Here is a 17196-nt window from a genome sequence, read left to right as displayed (position 1 = left end):
TTTAATATCACACAATATTATCGCCACGTAAAGGAGCCAGTAACCAATTTTATTAAAAGACATGTTGTGTATATTTTCTGTTGATCATGGAAAGAGTTATAACCATGCATATAGGATGGGCAGTTTCAGTACAGTGTAAAAATTTTAAAGTTTGATCAATTGTTAATTTTCAACTTTAATGTTTAACGATGTCGGGGGTGAACATAGAACATTTATTAACAAAGAACTAGAAAACAAAAACCCACGAGGGGGCAACACAACATTAAACATGATATTACAAACACTGACTTAACATGATGAACTAGACTAAGATGAAACACTAACTGAACAATAACGACTGCATGACACGACACGTCTAAACACAATGAACCAGCACAAGACAAGAGACAAGAGGAGATGAAATAGGGGGACTAAACGAGGGCACCACAGGTGAGAGGGATAACCAATAATGAATAACTTACAAGGAGAACAAGGGGGCGGGGACCTGGAACGAGACACCAGAGGCACATGACCCAATATACTAGGCCATGAGCCTCCACATAAAACAAGAGACTGTCTGAACCCTGCCATCACGATAAAACAAATATAAAACAAGACTCTCATGGCAGAGTCCTGACAGTATGGCAAAAGTACACCGCCTCACATTAAAAAATTTCATAAATTACACAGGACAGATATACATTATAGTTTAGCATGCTTTCTGCATCCCCCCCCCAAAAAACAGCATTCAAATCCGACCCCGGTGAATGGGATTTGCACCATGCAAATTGCATTCCGAAATACGTGCTAGCTGCGTTTGAACCATTACCTGATTTGCATAATTCATATAGCGTATGGGGTGCTAAAACAAGACAGACAGTGCGTGCAAATAATCGCGCCTATGACTATCAGCGGGCGCACTTCATTAGTGAATTTTCCCCACTGTGATACCTCCTCTGTCTCACGGTAACTTCTGCGTCAGTAAAGCTGATGTGTAAGGAGCCTATTCCAAGTGTGAACTATAAAACAGCGGTAAACAGTAGAAAGCCCAAAAGAGCTTCAATGAGAATATCCGAGTGTGTGCAGAAATTGCATCCTTGAAGTGCTCGGTAAGTGAAGATCAGTGCAGGAAACATCATCAGCCGGCCATACTGCAGTATAGAAGAGCTGAGTTCTTTTGCTTACAAGAGAAATCAATAATAGGCACTCTGCCTCATCAGTCGCCCACACATCTTTGGGATGTAATATAAGGTAATGCTTAGAAGAGGGTATTTTTGTCTACGAAATTGGTTGGAAATGCAAGTCTGAGATCCTTCTAGTCACCTGTGTTGTGCAAATTACATCTGTTGGAGCAAGGTGAATGATTACAATGCCTCACCTTGAATTTGATTTGCTTGAAAGCATCAGTCTCGCGTGGCAAGGATTTTATTTTTCTCCGTGACAGCTTTCTGCATGCGGGCGGATGGTGATGATGTGACCTTAAACGATCTGGCAAACTCAGCTATATTTGTTTTCTTTTCTTTGTCGCAGCTCCACCAAACGTCCGGATCATCCACTCCGGTCATGCGTGCAACATAGAGGAAGAACGATATACAGAGAGGGTGTACACTATCCGAGAAGGGGAGACTTTGGAGCTGACCTGTCTGGTCTCGGGGCATCCACGGCCACAGGTGAGGTTCTTGGTGTTTACTAACCTCTGACCTTTCAATGGTCAGCTTGAGGCAGCTCGTAGCCTGTGTATACTTCACTTTTTTGTAGTGGGTGGAATGAGATGCGGTGGGCAGAATACTATTCTTTCAGAAAACTTTTTTCTATGTGACCCTGGAGCACAAAAACTCATAAGAGTCCATTTTTTTTAATTAAGATTTATACATTATCAAGGTTACATGAATAAACTTTCCATTGATGTATGGTTTGTTAGGATATGGCAATATTTTGTCGAGATACAACTATTTGAAAATCTGGAATCTAGGGGTGTAAAAAAATCCAAATATTGAGAAAATCGTCTTTAAAGTTGTCCAAATGAAGTCTTTAGCAACACATATTACTAATAATAAATACATTTTTGATATATTTACTGTAGTGAATGAATTTACAGAATATCTTCGTGGACTATGATCTTTACTTAAAAATCTAATAATTTTTGGCATAAAAAAATCAATAATTTTAACCCTTACAATGTATTGTTGGCTATTGCTACAAACTAAGAGTTTGGTTCCAAAACGCAATAAACGCCATTTAAAAAAAAATGAGTTACCACCAAAATCAGTATTGTATCAGGTCAGTATTAAAAATGTAATTCTTAATTTAACGCAAAATCCGATATCCGCTGTGTTTTCTGTCATATTTGTTCCATTATTTTTTGAAGTCAACGAAAATCGAGCAGGACCAAAACATTTTACAGCTGATCGCTGTCAAAAAAAGTTCAGCGACGACGTCCCAAGATGACAGCAACAATCACAGTGTTATTAATATGACAAAGTAAGTGTTTTGAGTAATGCTATTAATGTTTATTTTTTAATCGGTGTATACCACTAGTCAACTAAATAAATATAACATGGCAAAGATGAATGCACATTTAAATATTGATTCAATAGATTTATTTTGAAAAATAAACAGTTTTTATAATAAATCTTTGAAAATCAAATTATGGGTTTGAATTTTTTATGTTTTTATAACCTAAAGATGCTATATGAAAGTTTGTAACAGAAAATTTCTTGGTATAGAAAATAGAGCCCGACCGATTTATCGTTTTGCCGATTTTTTCGGCCGATATGAGCATGTCGCAGATATATCTGTATCGGCGTATAAGCCGCAGATATGAAGCCGATATGAACGTTCATTACAGAAAACATTAAATGCTTTTGATAGATGTAAGTACTTGTTTGTCCAGCAGAGCGCGCCCTACTGGTTGCTAATGGCGACCCAGATCACTCACTGGAGTGACACCAGCCAATCCCCCGCCCCTTCACTTCAGTCAGTCAGTAGCCGTTTCTCAATGTCAAGGATACTTCCTTGGCAGGACTAGTCCTTACAAGTCACTTCCTTTAGAGGCTAAGCGAGGCTCCTTTTAAGCATTCGGAGAACACGTTAAATGGAACAGGCTAGCAAGTGCACGTCATTACGTCATTGCGTGATTGAAAGGTGTGCTTTCGGTGCTGCGCGCATAGGATTGTGGGTGATTTCAGCGCGTGAAGAGCGCGAAGGATACAAATTTGCATCCTTTCCTGTATATGGGATATTTCTCGAACGAAGGACTCAGTCCTTGGCTGAAATTTCAAGGATCCTCGACATTGGAACAGTCCTTCGACGGACGTCGATGACGTAGCATCCTCGAAATTCTAGCTTCCGAGGATCCTTCCTTGACATTGAGAAACGGCTAGTCTCTCAGTTCAGGTGGCGGCAGTCACGCGGTTTCTTAACAACATTTTACAGCTGGTATTAAGACGCGCTTTGGTCGATTGGATTATAAGTGGGCGAGAGAGACACATTCCCGTTTAGTTTTGGTGTTTTTAATCCGTCTCTTTTGTCCACCTGCGAGTTGTTTAAAACGCAAGCGGGAGAAATAACGCGAGGCGGAGAAAGGACGCGTATAAACTGACGCGCAGTCTGTGGGAGTACAGCTGCTTGTGCTGTTACCAAACATTCTCATTTCAAAGTAATTGATTAAATAAGCTCGCGCAACTTTACACCCTCGCTAAATAAAAGAGGCGGAGAGCAGGCGCTTTATGTTTATAAAAGTTTAAAGTCAGAATACTGTGGATTCGCGTCCTAAAAACGTTGTGCAGTACATTACACAATAGCCTACATCAATATGTTGTCAGTAAGTCAAGCATTGTCGTCTGAACGGTAAGTTTCTAATTATTTTGTGAAGTACATAACTTACTGTAAAGCTAATAAACAATGACTTTATAAGTTTCCATTTTTTAAAATAAGCCCAATATAACATTATTCTCGTCAAAACTGACAATGATTTAAGTTATATGTATTTTGTTTTGTTTGTGTTTTAAAGTTATTTATAATAAGTCAAGTTTACTGTTTTGTGCACTTATATGAGAATCATTTTGGATAATAAAGTTTATTGTTAACTTATAAAACACACCTGCCTATATTACATATCTTTGTCACGTCATTTTAAGTGTTTGATCACCACATTTGTGGTGTGATCATTGCAAAAAGGTATTTATGTATAGTATATTCTGTTAATGTATATAGTGTATTATATGTACAGTAGCCTATTGTAGTATAATATACTGTAGTATATGTTTACTGTACTATAAAATGCACATAAAGCATATCGGCCGATATATCGTTATCAGTCTTTTTTTACTCCCTAATATCTGTATCGGCATCGGTCCCAAAAAATGCATATCGGTCGGGCTCTAATAGAAAACACATTTTTACCCAAATTAGTCAAAATGGATTTATTGCGTTTTGGAACCAAACTCTTCAAATATACCCATGCAACTTATAGAGGGTATGCACATGACGTCACCGTCGGCGAGAGGAACTGCGGTTACACCCACTGAATGGCAAAAGACAGAGCGGCAGCATTTGAGTACAGTGTGACATCGGAGAAAACACGGTGAAAACGTGTCGAAATTGGAAAAAGCTGTTGTGCAATAGACTGTACTAACAGATTAACAAAAATTCGGAGTTATCGTTTTACAGACTGGCAAAAAACACCGAAAGGAGAAGTAAATTGACATTAACGAATACACAGTATGATTCTATGGTTTAGAATGTAGTGAAGTAAAATTTTTCCCAATACAAACATCCTAAAAAAGCACAGATGCTTGGAAAATGTAACTAAGTATTATCCACCTCTGCTATCAAGTCCAACAAAATTTAATATAAGCTAATAATAGTCAGTTTTACTGGCATTTTTGCAGCAGCCCCTATGAAAACCAGCCATTTTGTTGCACATTTTGCCACTCAACCGGGCAAGCTCTCACGTGGTCACTTGGAAAAGTGACTTCAATGCACACCCCCTATAACTGTTTTTGTGGTCCAGGGTCACATTAGGTACTTTCCTCAGAGTCACAACACATCATGATTCTGCACCCCTCTAGATATAAACATTAACTATCATCTTTGTACATCCGTGACCATGCACAATGATGGCGCCGGCGCTGTTGCGTCTGGGTTTGTACAGTATAATTAATTAATATTTCACTGCATCCAGAATGAAGCACATGATTAAAACAGCGACAATCTCAAAAAAGTGAAGACCTGATCATATTTTGCCAATGAAACAAAGTAACAGATGAAAATATGCTTAGTTTGTTTTGACGTTGAATGCAAATCCACTTAAACATCCAATAGACATGATGCCTCTGGGTACTTTTAAAGGTTCTTTGTAGAGCAAAGGTTCTGCAGCCTAAAATGATGTAAGAAAGAAATGGTTATTTAAAAATCCTTTGACTAAAGTTTTTTTTGGGGGAACCAAAAATGACTCTTTTATGGCATCACTGTGGAGAACCTTTACAGCACCTTTGTGTGTGTGTGTGTGTGTGTGTGTGTGTGTGTGTGTGTGTGTGTGTGTGTGTGTTGTTTGCAAAGGAAATAAAATGATTTGAAAATTGCTTTTATTGAGAAGCTTTGCTACAAACTAAAATACAGCGGAAAATACAATTTAGTAGATATAAGGGAACACAATAACAGACAAATAAGAAAAAAATAAAGAGTGAAAATGGAAAATGAATTTGAGTTGCATCGACTTAACTACCGAGACATTCTGCGAAAATACAATACACTAGCATGTAATACTCAATGAACTGGCATATTTCAATTTATTACAGAGCCCTGATATAATAGAGAGCTTACAATGAGAAAAAATGCATTATACTCTACAACACATCCAGCAAAGACCTTCTCACGCAGATCACAGAAGGGGTGTCCTTGACAAAACAGTGAAATTGTCTCAGAAACACTTTGTAATAACTGTTATTACATACATCTAATTTTTATGTTATACACTATAATGCTTTTCAGATTATACAGTAATGTTTATTCACATTTGTGATCCAGTATGTGAAAACCCAGCTAAAGTAATTTTTTGTAATTTACTGTTTTCTACATAAAAATCATCCTACATAATGTAAAGAACATTCTGTGAAAATTTAACTTTGATATCTTTAATATTGACTAGGGATGCACGATATATCGGCCGACATGCTTATTTTTAGTATTATCGGTTATCGGTCTGATAGCAAAATTAGGCCGATAAATGAAAGCCAATAAATGATGGATTATTTTGGTTTGTTGAACCACTTCACTTGCTCATTGCTGGCCATGTGGAGTTTTAATTGGTGCTTTCTGTGACATAGCACGAAGATGACACGTGTTGCGGGCTTAAGAAGAGTATGCTAGTCTAGCGCAAAGACAAGATGTCCGCAGTCTGGGAGTTTTTCATTGTGAAAATAATATGAATATTTATCGGCCTATATATTAGTGATCGACCGATATATCGGCCGGCCGATACATCGGGCCGATTTTAGGTGTATCGGCATCGGCCGATTCGCGGCTTGCGTTCGCCGATAGCTTTCCCCGGCATTAATTACAGACAGGCGCCCACAGGCAGCTATGTGTTCCTGGAGGCTGCCTGCAGCCCGTGCATTGCCCCTCCCCCCACTAGCAGAGCGGAGCGCTCCAAGCCTGCTCTGGTAAGTTTTAAACTTCAAAGCATCTTTTAACCGTTTGACTGAAATATTGCCATATACTTTGAAAGTGTAAGCACGTTGCTCTATATGTGCGTGCAATCATAGCTAAGAAAGTTTGGTGGTCATAATGGAAAACGCGAATGCCTATAAAACTGCTTGCCATTGTATTTAGGGAGCTTCAAATAGCCTTTAGGCTAACCGTATGCATACGGCAGCTGTTACGAACATCATAGGATTAAATAATGCTGACGTTGTTCCGTGATTTCATGGTATTTATAGGAGTTTTATTCAGCGACCACCAGTCTGACGTTTGGACGCGACGCGTGATCATAATGCCGCAAGCGAACGCAGGTCATCAGCCGACATGCTGTTTTTTTAATTTTCATCTCCATAAATATATGTAGTAGTAAAAGGCTAAAAATTAATATCCATTGCTGATAGTTTCTCGTCATTGTGGAGAGCGTAGTTCATGGTTGCATACGCGAACAGCTGATCATAGCTGGACATGCTGGGTTTTTAATTTTCATCTCCATAAATATATGTAGTAGTAAAAGGCTAAAAATTAATATCCATTGCTGATAGTTTCTCGTCATTGTGGAGAGCGCAGTTCATGGTTGCATACGTTTATGGTTGTTAACACGGAGTTTCGCGGAATTTTCGTCAGCGAAAAAAATAAGAAATTCGACTCAAAGCACTTAGTTCCAAACAGTTCCCACAGGACTTTTATGTGACCAGAGAAGTGTTTTTTTTTGCAAGTTTTGTCAACATTTCTGTTCACTGGGAGCGCAAAGATACATGCACTCTCTCATCCATGTCTCACTGCACCTCTCCCACGTGCACGCGCTCTACTATCTGACCGAAGTCCGTACACAAATCCTCATGTATTTGTTCAGTTTTATGCGTTTTAAGCGAGCTGAGGCAAACTATCTATCCCTCGCATTTATTAAAGGGCAAGAGGGTGTGTGAGGTACAGAAGTGGGGCAATTGGCATGTTAATCAGAATTCTTTTTAAGTTGTTTTTTGATCAGTATTGCTGTTTACATTTTCCTTGTCTTCTTATTAAAGACATTTGCTCTACAAGAGATTAAGTTAAGTGCACTAAAACTTAGACCTAAGCATTAAATAGGTTGTAAATAGTTGGTTACTTTCATGGATAAAGTAAAGTGTTCCCCTTGTTATGCTGCTTGGTTGGTGCTACTGTGTGCAATGGTGTAATTATTATTTTATTTATGTATTTTAAGCAGCACTGAATTTTCTTACTTGTTCTACCTCACCTGTTTTTACTATTTGTTAAATATAGTTCAATAAATGTTCCTTTTTTTAAATTAAGAGCTGTAACATTTGGTTTTATCATTGTGTCATTTTTATGATATAAACTGAATGAGAAAAAGCAGTATCGGCTCCAAATATCGGCTATAGAAAATCGGCAGCCTGTATCGGTCATCGGCTAAAGCTGATGGAAAAAAATCGGTATCGGCATCGGCACAAAAAAATCCATATCGGTCGATCCCTACTATATATATATATCGGTTATCGGCCCCCAAATATAAAGAGTTATCGGTATCGGCCAAAATTTCCATATCGGTGCATCCCTAATATTGACTGATTAAGGTCATGTCAAATATTGAAACTGAAATCAAACTTCGATGTTCCTAATATCAAAATTAAATTATAAGAAAGAATTTAGCCTGGATTTCAGGGTCACACATATTTATATAAAATTCATTGAGGGAGTAGAACAAGAAGGGTGTAAGTGACATTTGGGTGAAATGAAGATATATATATATATATATATATCAATCAAATGAAAGCTGCCAAAAGGACATGCGTGACCAAAAAGACATACATTTGGAGTTATTAAAGATTAAAAATAGTACACAAAAGGTATGTTTAAATGCAACGAAATAATCAGTTTGTAATCGTATTGATGGCTCAATCGTATTGAAAAGCCTTCATGTAAACACCTTAATCAATACAATTGGGGACGATTGGATGCAAATTTGGATCATATAAAGTGGGTGGTGTACTCCGATCTGTGATCCGATCAGCAGGAGAAAAGTATGCATGTAAACACGTAAATCGAAGTATTTTCTCAAGCGGATGCAAAAATACATTGTGCACATGCGCAGAACATTTGTGCTCAAGTTCACGTCTTATAATAACCTCTTATATCACACGATTCTCATCACAGAAACACTCAATAGCAAGGCAATGGCAAAAAGCATTATTAAGGTAATGTTAATGGGATCACGCACTGTACACGCGATGTACATTCTCCAGTGTATATGTTTACTTTTAAAACATTAGGCTACTTAAAGCAATAAAATAGCGTTGTACCTTTTGAAAATTGTGTTTTCGTTATCTATATCTAAAAAATTCTTAAGAACAACTTTCTTCAACTCAGTTTTGACTTTAATCCAGAGATAAAGTGTGAACTCGACAAGAGATGCTGTCAGCAGGGTGATGTTGCCAACTCCTCTGCTTTTTTCGAGTTTAGATTTGGGCTACTGTATAAACAGTTTCCACCAGTTGTTGTTTTTTTCTGCTGGTTAAAGATGAAAGGATTTTGTTCATTAGTTGTTGGTGTTTGGGCTGTGAATAGTAATGGGATGCTTTTGGGCTAGTTTTGAATGTCCATTTGGGATGTTTCTGATACGCAAACCTGGCAACCCTGGCTGTGTGCTTGCGCAGACGTTCGGTTCGGATTATATAGAATGTACATGTAAACCAACATTTTAATCAGCAATGTTTAGGGTGCATGTAAACTGAGTCGTCCTATTAAATTTAATCGGATTGACAAAATTTTGTACATATAAACATAGCCAAAGCCAGATCAAACCATGATCATTTTTGGTTCTGGCCCTCCTGTAAAGTTGGTGAAATGTCACTTACAATGGTTCTCACCCCTCGATAAGTGTCCCTGGACCACAAAACCAGTCATAAGGGTAAATTTTTGAAATTGAGATTTATATATATTCTGAAAGCTGATTAAATATGCTTTCCATTGATCCATGGTTTGTTAGGATAGGAAAATAATAGCTTTTTGTAATTCATTTTGACCAATACAATGTATGGTTGGCTATTGCTACAAGTATACCCATGGGACTTAAAGAGATAGGTCACCCAAAAATGAAAATAATGTCATTAATGACTCACCCTCATGTCGTTCCAAACTGTCGTTCATCTTCGGTACACAGTTTAAGAGGTTTTAGATTTAGTGCGAGAGCTTGCTTGACCCCTTATTGAAAATCTACGTACGGTATACTGTCCATGTCCAGAAAAGTAATAAAACATCATCACCATGTGACATCAGTGGGTCAGAATGTGTTGAAGCATCGAAAATACATTTTGGTCCAAAAATAACAAAAATTACAACTTTATTTAGCATTGTCTTCTCTTCCGCGTCTGTTGTGAAATGCATGCGCGAGACTAAAGTCACGTGACTGCAGAGACGCGGCTAACGTGTTATCTGGTGCCCCCAGCTGTTTTTTTTTGTTTGTTTGTTTTTTGTGCGCCCGGGCTTTATTTACAGTCTGAGGGAGACGCACGCTGTAAGTTCGGGAAAAAAACTTTGCAAACATGTCTGAAGATAACACGTCATCCGCGTCACTGCAGTCACGTGACTTTAGTAGACGTGGAAGAGAAGACAATGCTGAAAAAAGTCATTATTTTTGGATCAAAATGTATTTTTTATGCTTCAACACATTCTAACTGACCCACTGATGTCACATGGACTACGTTGATGATGTTTTTATTACCTTTCTGGACATCAGGGTGAGTCATTAATGACATTATTGTCATTTTTGGGTGAACTATCCCTTTAAGGTTTTGTGGTCCAGGGTCGCATATGCCTGTGTATTTATATACATGTCTCTACGGACCATCTGTACTACCTCCACAGACCCCAAGGGTTTTAGTCACTGAGTATTAATATTATAGATAAAACATATCGTCCTATTTGACAAAATAAGACATTTTTACTTCATGCTTCGCAGCTCAAGTGGATACTGTATGATATAACACTAAATAATGTAGCATGTGATTATCACAGAAAGATATCGCATTTATTTCTCCACATACGTGTTATTCACTTGTTACACTTGATGTAGCACTCTCCAATTCACCTCACTGAAGTGATCTTAATTCTGCCAACGTCCCACCCTTCAGTGTATCTTGCAGAAGGCTTATCAGTCTCATAGCCTGAGTGTGGTTATAGATAGGCAGCACTCTAGACCTCTCATCCTGGTCTCAGTGCTGTATTTTCAGTGGAGAGGAAGAGCAGCCCCAGTGAATAAGTGCGGAGAGGAGACAGCCACAGGGGAAATCACTGAATCTGCACGACTGCAGAAGAGCTCAGTGATTCCCTGCGGATCTCTGTCAGACTTTGGAAAGCTCACAAGAGTCCTAAATTCCAAATGTTTACTAAGAAATCCTTCTGACTGTGTAGTGTCATAGTGGTGAGGGAAGACTTTAGTTGGCATACTGGTTTGTGTAAGGAAATCACTATTTTTATAGTTGTCACACTTTTTGAGTGTCACTAATGCAGTATGCACTGTCAGAAAAAAATGGTCTCTAGCTGTCACTGAGGCAGTACCTTTATGGTGCTTTCTATTGCATAATACCCTACGGTTTGGTTTGTTTCAGGTCGGGTCATCTCACCTCACTTTGGCTTGGTTAGCTTTTTCATCGAGTTAAGTAACACTTCGGTGACTTGCGTGTCGTTATATTTGCGCTGCTTACTGCTGTGACATCATACAAGTGAGAGCGTCTTTGTACGTTTCCATACATTCATTTATTTCTCAGTCTGCCACAAAATAAAAATTGACCACCACAAATAGATGTTTGCACATCGTGTTTATCACTACCTCTGTCTCACATGACAATTTCTGTTCAAACACCTGTGGCATCATTCGACGTGCTCCGGTGAGCCTCATTTAAGTTCCATTTAAGCATATATGCGGACGTGCGCGTCGCGCATGTGCCGCCACAAACTGCAAGCCTGGAATAAAACTGGTATGGTGTCCATGATTCACAACCTGTGGATGTTTATCATCGCTAAAAGGGAGTTTGGGAACTTACATCAAAGCACAGATGGCAACAGGTTTACTCGAGACAAGCGCAAGCTAGCATGAAGGTAAAGCTAATCTTTTACATTATAGCGATTCTCTCAAATCAATCAGTGAACTACATTTTTTCGCATCACATTTTGGTATCAGCTCGGGTCGCTTGGAACCCCAACCGAGGTGGTAATAAAAAGAGTATCGGGTAGTATGTACTGCACCCAGTGGAAACAAATTTTGGTTAATTATATTAGGGTTGGGTATGTTGACCTATGATGTAACACTGTGTGACAATAAACATTAACTATGCATAAGCCGTGTCCCAGTTCGAAGGCCACGAAGTGAACTGAAATAAGACTTATAGACGATTGTGTCACCTGCTTTTCCCACAGAGCAGGGCCATTTCTGACTTATTCAAATAAATAACCAATATATATATATATATATATATATTTATTTTATACATTGCGCTTTTTTGCTTTGAATCAATCTAGCTGTTCTCATTTTTAAAAAATGAATTTAGGAAAATAATCACAATAAGCATTTGAAAAATGACAGTATTTCCAGGCGTAGTCTGATGCAGGGTTCCCAAACTTTTTATTTTGCAACCTCGGGTCCCACCAAAATATTTTAAATGGAAATGTAAGAAAAAAAATATTTTATAATTGAGTAATTTTTATTTCTTTGTCATTTTATTAAATGCAGCATATCTGATTTTATCCAGAAACATTTTTTGTTATGCTTGTTAAAAGTCTCCTCACATCCTGATAGCAATCACTATGTTAAAGTGTTTAAATGTATTTGTATAAATATATGTCATCCGTAAAAGATATAGGAACAAAAAATTATCAACAAACTTGGACTGAATGCAATAATTGGACGCATGCAATTTTTGCTCCTCTTCTGTTAACGTGTTTTGCATGCCACTGCGCACCCTGTTCACGCAGACATCATACATTATCAGCGCTTCATGTCTGCTCTGTAAACAAACTTTCCTGCTGAATTGACAACCTGCACTGGAGCCACAAAACAAAATAATAAAAAAAGTCTTGATCAGCAAAGAGCAAATACCTGCATTAACATTGGTAACTTTAACACAACCGAAAAAGTGCTGTATCTAATTCCGATTTAAAGCATAACATGATAATGTTATGGAGTGGGCTTCTGAACTGTACATGTTAATATGTTTTGGAGGAGGCATGGCTTTGAATGGCGATTTGAATGGATGGTGGGATCATTATTTCAGTGCTAGTAGGCTAAAGTTAGCATTTTTCAAAATCAGATACCCTGCCTTTAAAGGAATAGTCTACTCCTTTTCAATATTAAAATATGTTATTACCTTAACTAAGAATTGTTGATACATCCCTCTATCATCTGTGTGCGTGCACGTAAGCGCTGGAGCGCGCTGCGACGCTTCGATAGCATTTAGCTTTGCCCCATTCATTCAATGGTACCATTTAGAGATAAAATTAGAAGTGACCAAACACATCAACGTTTTTCCTATTTAAGACGAGTAGTTATACGAGCAAGTTTGGTGGTACAAAATAAAACGTAGCGCTTTTCTAAGCGGATTTAAAAGAGGAACTATATTGTATGGTGTAATAACTCTTATGGGAGTACTTCGACTCGGCACAGTAACACCCTCCCTCTCCCATTATGAGAGGGAGAAGGGGAGCGGACTTTTTAGGCGAGTCGAAGTACTCCCAAAAGTGCTATTACGCCATAAAATATAGTTCCTCTTTTAAATCCGCTTAGAAAAGCGCTACGTTTTATTTTGTACCACCAAACTTGCTAGTATAACTACTCGTCTTAAATAGGAAAAACGTTGATGTGTTTGGTCACTTCTAACTTTATCTCTAAATGGTACCATTAAATGAATGGGGCTAAGCTAAATGCTATCGAAGCGTCGCAGCGCGCTCCACCGCTTACATGCACGCACACAGATGATAGAGGGATGTATCAACAATTCTTAGTTAAGGTAATAACATATTTTAATATTGAAAATTAGTAGACTATTCCTTTAATAAAAATGTAAGTTTAATTATCAAATCAAAATCATTATCATTGCTTGATATTAGTTGGACTAAACAGTTTTTTTGTTTGAGTCTGAGAAGATAAGTAGTAGCAACCAGTAGTTTGACTTAATGGATGTGACGTGTGATTAGTCTTATGAAGACAAAAGTGTTCTTACATCTTGATGTTCTTAATCTAGGACTCCAAAATCTGATTAAACATACTCACTGTGTGCTTAAATGAATGTCTTAATTAACATGAACGTCTTAATGCATGGCTTCGTTCCAAAATCTCTCTCAGTCAGATTAGCACTAGGGTCAACTTTAGCCATTTTATGACCAAATCCTAATTCACATCGAAGAACATTAAACAGTAATTACTGTGCGCCTTTAAAACACCCTTTTTATAAAGTTCACCTTTTTTTCTTCTTCTACAGTTTTCTCGCAGACAATGAGAGCCAGAGGAAGAGAAGCCCTGGACTGCTTTATGATAGGCAGAGGAAGTTGTAGGCTATATATAGAGCTCTTTATAGGCGCTTTCTGTCTGCATCTGACATATTGAGCCTATCGTCACTGAACTCTCATCAGGGTCCTGGCTCAAGCAGTCTGAAGCACCGAACCACTAGAAACTGACAGTGAAAGAAAGCTTGACTAGACAATTTGGACACAAAAGCTATTTTGAAGCACTTTATAATACACATAATACCTTTTATCATTCACTGCATTTATTATGAAATGCAAGGTTATGAATGTTTTGAAGATAATACAGGTTACAATTACTGTACATTGCCAGACTTTCAGCAATAGGCATTTTGTCAAGAACCGCCAGTTTAGACAACAAGAGCCTTGTGACTGACATGTAAAGCAACCAATCAATTCAAGATAAAACACAATAGACAGCCATAAAAACATTTATTTTACTCTCAACAAATGATACAGAAAACACAGTAACAGTAGTAAATAGTGACGTGCGGGTCGGGATTTTTTCCAAACCGCGGGTCCCGCTTTAATTAAATATTTGGCCCGCCCCGCACCACTGTATCTATTTTTACAACCTGCCCTGCACCCGCGACCATTAAAATAGACATAGACATTTCTAATGTAAACGAAAAGAGGCTTTATTTTAGCCCTTAAAGTGCTTGGAAACAGCCATTAAATTACATCGCAACAACATATGCTTATGAACCATAGAAACCAGCATGGTCATATTAATATAGAGATAGGATAAGGATAAACATTTTAACATTTACAGCGTTTGTATTATCTATTCACAAATTCCTGACCTTAGTTTTCCCGCACCTCGTCTTTTTTTAAGTTTGTTTTGTTGTTGTGTCTGGCAGCAGGAGCTAACGTTACTTGCCACTTTTGGACGCGAGGCCAAAGGTTTGGGTATATCAAATTACGTTGCGGAGGTTATGTCGCAGAGGTTACGTTGCTACTTAGGCTGACCTAATTTACCTTATCATAGAACCTAATAAAAAATGAAAATATATATTCCCAAATATTTAATATAGGCTAGGGAATTGCATGCAGCATACATGTTTTTTTATTTTGTTTTTAACGACCCGTCCCAACCTGCTTGCAATAAAGTGACAATTTCTTCACCCGCCCCAACCCGATTCGGGGCCAGTAGGTTATGAGATTACCCGTGCATCACTAGTAGAAAATGTCAGAAAAAATTGTCAAAAAATGGTCCCTAGCTGTCACACTTTCAAAAAGTGTACCTAAAGATGTCGTAGTAGTATCTCAAAGGTACATATTGGTCAGTGCTTTAAAGGCGGAGTCCACGATGTCTGAAAAACGCGTTGGAAAAGGAGACGGGCCGACTACCAAAACACACTTATAGCCAATCAAATCAAATAAAATGCCGGGTTGCGTATGTGTGGGGCGGGTCTATCAACAGAAGGTCCAGATTCTATTGGGGTAGGGGCGTGTTTGTTTAGGTGATTTCAAATATCAACATTGGCTTTCAAACATCATGGACTCCGCCTTTAATTGGCCCAAAAGAGGTGCCGGTACTCTATTTTTTTTTTTTTTTTTGCTGACTCGACTCCTATATTAAGGGGTTTATATTCAGCAGTCACGGATGACCTTGTAAAAAATAATAAATCATTTTATAAGTTTGTGGATTTGCTTGAGCTAGAAATAGCTACTTAACATAAATAAAATGTGCAAAAGGATTTGATTTTGAAAAAATACCATTAGAAAGAGCTACTGTAGAAAGAGCTTTTGAACATAAATAAAATGTGCAAAAGGTAGATATGTGAGTAAAATTTTCAGCATGGTTAAATGCTACAACTAGTTGTTCAGATAGAAAGAGCTTGAAAAAAAGCTTTAAAATGACACCAAGACCATGTCTATGGGTTCAAGAATAACAAAATACTGGCCATTTGAAACTCGAAAGTAATTTATTTTGTCCCATTGTTTTCCATTTTGCGGATGGTAAAACTAGTGTGCACGTCGTTCAAAATTATTGAAATTTTGTTCACTTGTAGTTTAGCAATTAAACTTAATGTATATTACAATTTCAAGAATGTTTTCTGTACATCGCCTGAGGAAATCCGAAGTTGCATTGAGGGGAACCAAACTGACAGCCTCGACAGCAGAGATTATCACGTACCTACATAAGGCTTGCGTCTGACCTGCAGCTATCATTCTGGCTTGGTGGGATGTCAGGCAGCGAGTCCTCTGATTCTGACCTTGTTCTTTTACTACTCAGAGTCTAAAACAAGGAGGGCATATTACGTGTTCATTGTATTTTCATTTTAACCGAGCAGCTATGGTTGCGCGTTTCACACACAAACCCACACCTCTCCAGAGCACGTTGACACTGACTGACCAACGCATGTTCTGGGGGCACGGAGAGGTGGTGGTACGCTTAAGAGCTATTTTTGGAAGTGGTGGTACTGAGTACCGGGGCGTTCCGGCCCACTTAAAGCACTGATATTGGTACCAAATGAATAGATATCTGCCCCTAAATGGTACATATTGGTACCTAATGTATACATACTTAAGTGGCGATTTCTTTTTCTAAAGGTGGGTGCTCAGCACAACCTCACACAATGCTTTAACCCAAAGTATAGACGATTTCAGCAGTAACAACATAAACAAACAGCTTTCGTGAAACAAAAGTAACTTCCGGTAAACTCTGCAAGGAATCTATAACAACAGATTCCTTTCGAGTAGTTTATTTCTGATAACAAGCAAAATAAAACAACAAGTATATGACCTTAGTTCAAATCATAGCTAAAGCATATCAAAAGCTACACTGAGCTAACTTTACTGTGTAAAATGTGTACTATATAATCTATACAATCTTAACTACAGATCGGCTGCCAAACCTCCCTTCAACAAAACGCAAATCCATGATCTCCGTCTCCCCTCGTCTTCAGGAAACCAAAACTTGTTATTTTCAATGTGCGCAAATGTATGCACACGGTCGAATGCACAGCCTTGCAATGTATAGTATATTTTACTCATCCA

The 17196-nt window shown here is 38.1% G+C and overlaps 1 protein-coding gene across 1 annotated transcript in view; it reads left to right on the top strand.

Moving 5' to 3' along the window:
- Positions 1-17196, top strand: part of mdga2a (MAM domain containing glycosylphosphatidylinositol anchor 2a) — a 232707-nt gene that overhangs the window by 53049 nt on the left and 162462 nt on the right. The window contains exon 2 of the mRNA XM_055171404.2: positions 1510-1649. Within this exon, the coding sequence (XP_055027379.1) occupies positions 1510-1649 (140 nt within the window). The remainder of the gene's footprint in view (positions 1-1509; positions 1650-17196) is intronic.

Source organism: Misgurnus anguillicaudatus, chromosome 7 (assembly GCF_027580225.2).
Source record: "Misgurnus anguillicaudatus chromosome 7, ASM2758022v2, whole genome shotgun sequence".
NCBI lineage: Eukaryota > Metazoa > Chordata > Actinopteri > Cypriniformes > Cobitidae > Misgurnus > Misgurnus anguillicaudatus.
The sequence above is the reverse complement of the archived record's forward strand: the minus strand, read 5'-3'. Positions and strand labels throughout refer to the sequence as shown.